The sequence below is a fragment of the Nerophis lumbriciformis genome, linkage group LG04 (assembly GCF_033978685.3).
Source record: "Nerophis lumbriciformis linkage group LG04, RoL_Nlum_v2.1, whole genome shotgun sequence".
In the NCBI taxonomy this organism is placed as follows: Eukaryota; Metazoa; Chordata; class Actinopteri; order Syngnathiformes; family Syngnathidae; genus Nerophis; species Nerophis lumbriciformis.
In genome coordinates this window covers 34,573,274-34,582,500 of record NC_084551.2, presented here as the reverse complement: position 1 = coordinate 34,582,500, position 9,227 = coordinate 34,573,274, and the positions used below count along the sequence as shown (strand labels likewise).

Here is a 9,227-nt window from a genome sequence, read left to right as displayed (position 1 = left end):
TGAGCAGCTAAAGTCAGCTGGGATAGGGTCCAGCTGACTGTGTATCCTCCAGCCTTGGAAGTTCGATTTTCACCCACCCAGCCATTTGAGATCTCAATTCCCATTCACAAATATTTAAGTAAAACAGAATATGATCATTTAACCTAACGTGTGTACTATACTGTATCCTCTTTTGTATGCACACTGTATTTTTAACATGACATATTTTACTGCTCTTTTATATTTGCTTTGTTGTTCACTATGTGTTTTAAGGAGACATAAGATCTAATAAAAAAATAGTCTATTGCCTAATTCTGGCACATTTGCAGCAACGTTAATTAATAATGTCACTGTCAAATAACCTCGTAAATAAGATTGAACTCTGATAAATAAAAGGATTGCATCAGGAATACAAACTAAGCCAAACAAATCATGTACTTACTCCCTGTGGTGACCACTGATGGAAGAAAATATTTTCTACTTAATGTAAATTTTGACTTATAGTTTAAATTGTTCTTAATTAGAAATGACTCAGGCGTCTCTCAGAAGATAATATTATGACGTACAAAAGGCCTCAATGTGGGGAAAAAATGTCAGCTTTTATTTACATTTGGACAAAAACTGTGCCAGTGGTATGATGTCACGTTCCGGCAGTGTTGCTTGCAACATGACCCTAGGATGCAGAGACAGCAGGCGGTGTGCGAGTACAATGGTAATTCATTTAAAAAAAAGAAAACTTGTGCAGCTTGGGCGCGCAAAGAAATCAAGCACTGTCGAGGTAGCAAAGCCACAAAACAAAGATGGACCAGGCCTATGCAAAGGAACAGGGCAGGCATAGGAAGCAACCCGATTGGCAACCAGGTACAAGTGTGTCCTGACTGCCAATCAGGGACAGGTGAGGGAGGCAGCGCTCAGGCTAGATGTGAGTTGGCAGGAAATGAAAGCACACAGGAAGTGGAAACAAAGAAATGGAAATAACACTAAGCACAGAAAAATATACATAAAGTACATCCAAACTGTCATGGAGGATAATGACATATAAATCATTACAGGTGTGACTGTTACGATATTTGTCTTCAAATGTGGCTGCACATCAAGCTAAAAAGTCATAATTTACGGACAAGAAGAAAGGGGGAAAAAAATCAAAGTTTCACATCATTTGTAGACTTTACAAAATTTGTCTGGTTGGCAGTCAAATAATTTCATTATGTTTCAGTTATGCCAACCTAAATTTATTAGAAAAAAATATACTGTATTTTCAAAAAACATTTTTGTGTCTCACTTTTATTGTAACAACTATGCCATTTCAAAACATTCAATTAAATATAAACAAGTTATGTTGTTTAGAAAAAGAAAGCAGCCAAGTATAACTGGTAAGAAAAACAATAATCTACCAGAACCAAAACCAACACACCTCTCTCTAAGTTTTGAGCCGAAGTCTTTGGTTATACAGTTTATAAGGCGGAATTTATACGGAAAAAAATTGTCATAAACTCACTATTAGTCATTATTTTTTCAAGCAGCTCCACTTGTATTGAGTCAACTCTTGAGCAGTAGATCAAACTGTTCCTGTTTTTATTGACCCTTCATGCAGGGAGCTCTTCCAGGTTTTAATTATGGTTCAAGCCACAGCCCTTGTTTACAGCATCTTAAACAATCGATTGTTTAAAGACTTGCTCGTTGCCTGTGCCTGCTCCTGGAAATACAATGTATAACAGCGGAGAACCCCAGGTTGCCTGCTTTCATATGATGAATGCAAGTGTGTTTTGATAAATGACTTGACCATGCTGGGTCAAACTGCATTATTTCAGTGCTGGCCTGAATTGTCCATGTGCGTGTGGTGGCATCCACTTTTGATTGAGTTAGTCAAAGCTCTAAAAATGTTTTAGAAAAACACTTTTTTTGCACACATTTATGGCAAACATCTGCTTTTCTGTTTTAAGGTGTTTTTTTTCATGTCATTAGCTTCCAAGAAGTCTAACAGTGAAGTTTTATGTTCACGCAAATCTTGGTTTCAAGCTCCTATTAAGACCTAAAGACACAAACAAACAGGCTTTCTTTACTGCATTGTGTAAAACTCACATTATCACTTATTTATATGTTTTATTTATCTTGATGGCATTTTAAATATGTCCAATCCACAGCTGATAGAAAGCACACTAAAAAACTCTGGCATTTTAAGGACTAAATCCGATCGTTAAGTATTTAAAGTGTGTGTCGTTGTTGCACAGCTCCCCGTCAAGCGATGAGAAACCTTCAGCTGAGAGACGCGACAACCCAGAGCCTGAAGGCATCATGGGAGCTGGATGACCCTCGTGTGGAGAGCTACAGGGTGTCCTATGCCAGCCTCGGGGGCCATGACAAAGAGGAGATGGTGAGTTTATGCTGTGTGTCTTAAAAGATATAACATCTTCATAGAATAGTTGGATTGTTTTCATACTATGTTACCTGTTCGTGATTTTGCTTTTCAAATTATTCTCCCTTATGATTGAATGTTTTTAAAGTGGAGTAGCTATAAAAAATAAAAAAACTTACACATTACCTCTAACCATGAATTGTGTTTGTGACCCCATTACAGTCATTCTTGTTATGCATTTATTGTTACTATTAGACTCTCAGAGGGCCACCACTCTAAATCTAACAGCATACCACATACACACACTCAGTGCCGTGCACACACTAAAATATGAATTATGGACTTAATTTGTTTGAAATTAAAGTATTTTTAAAATATGTGACAAACCTTAATTATATTTTTGCATGCAGCCTGCAGCTTGTAATGTCTCCAAGATTATATCAAAATATCTGACTCATATATGTTATCATGAGTGGATAGGAATTACCATAATAATACATCATTATTTTGAATATAAAACCCCCATTTCCATATGAGTTGGGAAATTGTGTTAGATGTAAATATAAACGGAATACAATGATTTGCAAATCCTTTTCAACCCATATTCAATTGAATGCACTACAAAGACAAGATATTTGATGTTCAAACTCATAAACTTAAATTTTTTTTTGCAAATAATAATTAACTTAGAATTTCATGGCTGCAACACGTGCCAAAGTAGTTGGGAAAGGGCATGTTCACCACTGTGTTACATGGCCTTTCCTTTTAACAACACTCAGTAAATGTTTGGGAACTGAGGAGACACATTTTTAAGCTTCTCATGTGGAATTCTTTCCCATTCTTGCTTGATGTACAGTTGTTCAACAGTCCGGGGGTCTCTGTTGTGGTATTTTAGGCTTCATAATGCGCCACACATTTTCAATGGGAGACAGATCTGGACTACAGGCAGGCCAGTCTAGTACCCGCAGTCTTTTACTCTGAAGCCACGTTGATGTAACACGTGGCTTGGCATTGTCTTGCTGAAATAAGCAGGGGCGTCCATGGTAACGTTGCTTGGATGGCAACATATGTTGGTCCAAAACCTGTATGTACCTTTCAGCATTAATGGCGCCTTCACAGATGTGTAAGTTACCCATGTCTTGGGCACTAGTACACCCCCATACCATCACAGATGCCGGCTTTTCAACTTTGCGCCTATAACAATCCAGATGGTTCTTTTCCTCTTTGGTCCGGAGGACACGACGTCCACAGTTTCCAGAAACAATTTGAAATGTGGACTCGTCAGACCACAGAACACTTTTCCACTTTGTATCAGTCCATCTTAGATGAGCTCAGGCCCAGCGAAGCCGACGGCGTTTCTGGGTGTTGTTGATAAACGTTTTTTGCCTTGCATAGGAGAGTTTTAACTTGCACTTACAGATGTAGCGACCAACTGTAGTTACAGACAGTGGGTTTCTGAAGTGTTCCTGAGCCCATGTGGTGATATCCTTTACACACTGATGTCGCTTGTTGATGCAGTACAGCCTGAGGGATCGAAGGTCACGGGCTTAGCTGCTTACGTGCAGTGATTTCTCCAGATTCTCTAAACCCTTTGATAATATTACGGACCGTAGATGGTGAAATCCCTAAATTCTTTGCAATCGCTGGTTGAGAAAGGTTTTTCTTAAACTGTTCAACAATTTGCTCACGCATTTGTTGACAAAGTGGTGAACCTTGCCCCATCCTTGTTTGTGAATGACTGAGCATTTCATGGAATCTACTTTTATACCCAATCTTGGCACCCACCTGTTCCCAATTTGCCTGTTCACCTGTGGGATGTTCCAAATAAGTGTTTGATGAGCATTCCTCAACTTTTATCAGTATTTATTGCCACCTTTCCCAACTTCTTTGTCACGTGTTGCTGGCATCAAATTGTAAAGTTAATGATTATTTGCAAAAAAAAAAGTTTATCAGTTTGAACATCAAATATGTTGTCTTTGTAGCATATTCAATTGAATATGGGTTGAAAATTATTTGAAAATCATTGTATTCCGTTTATGTTTACATCTAAGACAATTTCCCAACTCATATGGAAACAAGGTTTGTAGTTATTAGTGCATCTACTGGGGGTTAAGCCTTCACTGTCTATAAAACCTAGTAACGCATCTGTTTTGAAATGTAATCACGGTTCCTTGAACGCACCACAGTTATGTGCCATGAGTTGCAAAAGCGAAACTTAAACAGTGATGACCCATGCTCGGTTTGCCACTACCAGGAGGAATGAACCTTTATGTCCAAGGGTTGTATTACACATTCCTAATTTCATTTTAACAACCTTATTATTGAACTTTGACAGGAAAACATGATATTATCAGAACTTGTATGACATTGTATTGTATTTTATAGAGTTTACAGATTTAATTGAAAACATGCATACGTCTTTTAAAAAAAGCCCAGGTCATGGTCATGTGACCCTCCCCTAAACAACCTTTTAGATTGTTGATTGCATTAATGCCTCACCTGCCTACACCTCAAAAGAAAGAAAAAAAATGTAAAAAGAAAATAAAATAATTAAATTTTTATATGTATCCAGTGATTATACTATAAAGTTATTTTCCATTTAACTTCACCAGTTTTAGATTATTTGTATTCAAAATCGCTGAATTTTCACATTTACCGTTCAAATACTGAGAAGAGACGGTGCGGTGATCAGCAGCCAGTTGAGGCACGTCACTCAGTGCCGCAACATGGATTGCGCAATGACTCGGCTAACTGCTGGCCTGCTGTGCAGTGAGACTGTATTGCTATAAGAACTATATTATACATTTCCATAGTTTAGTTAGCTGAGGTATATAATGTACAGTGTATTTTGTCAACAACTGTATGTGTGTAAAGTATTACTTGTGCTGAGCGATCATAAAACGGCTGCAAAAGACGCACTGGCTGAGGCTCGCCTCCTGCACCCCCGCCGTAGAATTGTTATATCAACTAAAGCCCACACTTAAACTTTCCACGTGCAAGATTGAATCTATTTAAAAAAATTATTTCATAAGAAGCCAAAAAGTGCAAAAACAATAATGTTGGTGTTGGAGGAGTTGTGAATGACTGCAGGGACACAATATTAGATACACCTGCAGACTGCAGGTGTATCTAATTCACAACTCCTCCAACACGAACATTATTGTTTTTGCACTTTTTGGCTTCTTATTAAATAACTTTTGTAACCTATTTCCATGGGATTTCCTCTTTGTGATGTTAAGTTCCTGTTATGCGCTGTTATACAGTATATGCCTTGAGCTCTTATTTTGAAGGCGCTAAGAGCGGAAGTGATGTCACGTTGCGGAGGTTTTTGAAAGAAAGTAAATAAAGTGGTCCTCATTTAAACTGGAGCCTCCGTGTTTGTTATTTTGTAGTTTCATACAGTATAGGCGACATTTATAAACCCTCGGCTACACTTTTTTAAATAGATTCAATCTTGCACGTGGAAAGTTTAAGTGAGGGCTTTAGTTGTGGCGCATGGACTTAATTTCTAAGTAAAGGTAAGACCATAATAACGTTTTTTTTATTAAATGTGCTTTTTTGTGTGCTACAGTTTGTATGTGTAAAGTTAAAGTTAAGTTAAAGTACCAATGATTGTCACATACACACTAGGTGTAATGAAATTTGTCCTCTGCATTTGACCCATCCCCTTGATCACCCCCTGGGAGGTGAGGGGAGCAGTGGGCAGCAGCGGCGCCGCGCCTGGGAATCATTTTTGGTGATTTAACCCCCAATTCCAACCCTTGATGCTGAGTGCCAAGCAGGGAAGAATGCTGGTATGAGCTTTTAAACATAACCCGTTAACTGCTGCCAATCAAATGGTGAATAAGATACTCTTTAGGGTTCATATGTTTGTAAATCTGACTGTGATGAAGTCAGTGCCTCACCAGCCATCAACCTCACCGCACGTCACTGCATCATTGCTTAATTGAACGTATAGCATAAATGTCAACCCAAAGTTATACATTAAAAAAAACAACCTACATCTCAGATTTTTTTATTTTTATTACAATGATAGACTACTGTAACATTTCCTCTAGTTTCTTGTTGCCCTTTGGTTGTTATCCTCTGTGTGGGCGAATGTCAAATCCTTTGTAATGTTTTGATGCAGGCTATGTTTGATTTTATTTCTCAAAAAAACACACTGACGACTTTGAATGGCCCCTAGGCTGGACTTTGAACACCACTGACCTACTCTAATATTGCATTCATAAATGGATGCTTTTCTCTACAATCAAAAAGGCACACTCCCTTCGTCGTCCATTTATCATTTTTTAGACGCTGCATCTTGTGCAAGGTGACAAGGCTGCCTGGACTGAATGTCCATCAATCACACATCTTTAAGTAAGTTTGATTTAAAAAAATAATTGAGACAGAAGCCTTAGCCCACCTATCAGCTCTAAGGGTGTTTTGACATCACAATTTGTTGTAATCAAACTCCTGTTCTTTTTCTGGTAACTAAACTGCTTAAATTGTTCCAAATCAACAGTCTTCTAAGTCAGTGGTCCCCAACCACCGGGCCGCGGCCCAGTACCGGTCCGTGGATCGATTGGTACCGGGCTTCACAAGAAATGTAAAAAAAAAAAAAAAAAAAATTAATAAATCGTCATAAATACACAAGATACACTTACAATTAGTGCACCAACCCAAAAAAACTCCCTCCCCCATTTACACTCATTCACACAAAAGGGTTGTTTCCTTCTGTTATTAATATTTCTGGATCCTACATTATATATCAATATAGATCAACACAGTCTGCAGGGATACAGTCCATAAGCACACATGATTGTATTTCTTTATGACAAAAAAAACCCCAAAAAACACCCCCCCCCCCCCCTCCCCCAGGTCCGTGGGACAAATCTTCAAGTGTTGACCGGTCCGCAGCTACAAAAAGGTTGGGGACCACTGTTCTAAGTGGTCTCGATGCGGTTCAGTTGTGATATGAAAGAAATTCTAACACAATTTGCTCCAGCTGACAAATAAACCCGTAGCATAATAATGACATAACTATGGTTTGTGGTTTAAGTTTATTTCGAACATGCATACTGTTACAACGTGATACAACACAATTTCCAGTTGTTCTTTTTAACATGTTCGAAAAGGAGTAGGAAGAAGCAGAGCTTATTTAATCCTAACCCTATTTATTCACTTTCTTTTGTGCACAATTTACTCCATACATAATAATACTCCTAAAAATAAATAAATACATAGTAGTGTAAGTTGTATTTCACATTGTGAGATGAATACGATTATCTCATTTTCAGTAAGTTCAAAATGTGTATCATGATTCCTCTTCTTTATAAACATTTTGAGTTGTTTTGTACATGCACATTCTTTACCTAATCCATTCCATATTTGAATTCCACATACTGATATACTGAATGTTTTAAGTGTTGTACATGCATACGATTGTTTAGAATGAAATTGTTCTCTGAGGTGATATTTGTCCTCTTTTGTTGAGAAGAATTGTTGTATATTCTTCGGTAGCAGGTTATGGTTTTGTTTGTGCATAATTTTAGATGTTTGCAAATTCCCTATATTGTTGAATTTTAGTATCTTTGATTCAATAAATAAAGGGTTTGCATGTTCTCTGTATCCAATGTTATGTAATTCTAACTGACCTCTTTTGTAACACAGCTAGGGAATGAAGTGCACTTTTTTTTAGTTATTTCCCCATATTTCTACACAATAACTCAGATATGGTAACACTAGCGAGCAGTAGAGAATATGAAGTGATTTTTATGGTCCAGAACATGTTTTGCTTTATTAATTATCGACGTGTTTCTTGCTACTTTATGTTGTATATTTTTATATGAGATTTTCAGTTCATTGTATCATCTATTATTCCACCCAAACATTGGATTTCATTAACGCGTTCAATGTCTACTCCGTCTATTCAACGACAGCTATTAAACAGATTAAACCGATTACATACTTCAGTTTAGCATTTCAGTGAGCATCCCATGAGGCGTCTTAATTTCTTTTTACATGACTATTTGTTTGTGTAAGCAACTCATTTATTCCTGAACCACTGCAAGTATTATTTAACCTTAAAGTTTGACAACATAAGTCGGATGGAATTAGAATTTCTCATTTCTCAAAACACCCAATGTAACTTTAGGGCATTCATTATAACAGTGTTTTTCAACCTTTTTTGAGCCAAGGCACATTTTTTGCGTTGAAAATATCCGGAGGCACACCACCAGCAGAAATTATTAAAAAACGAAACTCAGTTGACAGTAAAAAGTAGTTGTCGCAATTGTTGGATATGACTTTAAACCATAACCAACTATGTAGCTCTTGTCTCAAAGTAGCTGTACTGTCACATCACGCCATTTTTTGCTGTTTTCCTGTTTGTAGTGTTTTAGTTCTTGTCTTGCGCTCCTATTTTGGTTTCTTTTTCTCTTTTTTTGGTATTTTCCTGTACCAGTTTCATGTCTTCCTTTGAGCGATATTTCCCGCATCTACTTTGTTTTAGCAATCGAGAATATTTCAGTTGTTTTTATCCTTCTTTGTGGGGACATTGTTGACTGTCACGTCATGTGCGGATGTACGTTGTGGACGCCGACTTTGCTCCACAGTAAGTCTTTGCTCCACAGTAAGTTTTTGCTGTCGTCCAGCATTCTGTTTTTCTTTACTTTGTAGCCAGATCAATTTTACTTTCGTTCTTCAATGCCTTTTCTTAGGGGAACTCACCTTTTGTTTATTTTTGGTTTAAGCATTTGACACCTTTTTACCTGCATACTGCCTCCCGTTGTTTCCGATATCTACAAAGCAATTAGCTACCGACTGCCACCTACTGATATGGAAGAGTATTGCACGGTTACTTTGCCGACACTCAACAACAACACATCATTTGCAGACTATAATTACT

General features: G+C 37.5%; 1 protein-coding gene across 7 annotated transcripts in view; it reads left to right on the top strand.

Annotated features, from left to right (window-relative positions):
• The window catches only part of col14a1a (collagen, type XIV, alpha 1a), a 367,796-nt gene that overhangs the window by 182,869 nt on the left and 175,700 nt on the right, over positions 1 to 9,227 (top strand). For all 7 annotated transcript variants that reach the window (XM_061953441.2, XM_061953406.1, XM_061953424.1 and 4 more), the window contains one exon: positions 2,211 to 2,353. In XM_061953441.2, coding sequence (XP_061809425.1) covers positions 2,211 to 2,353 — 143 coding nt within the window. The remainder of the gene's footprint in view (positions 1 to 2,210; positions 2,354 to 9,227) is intronic.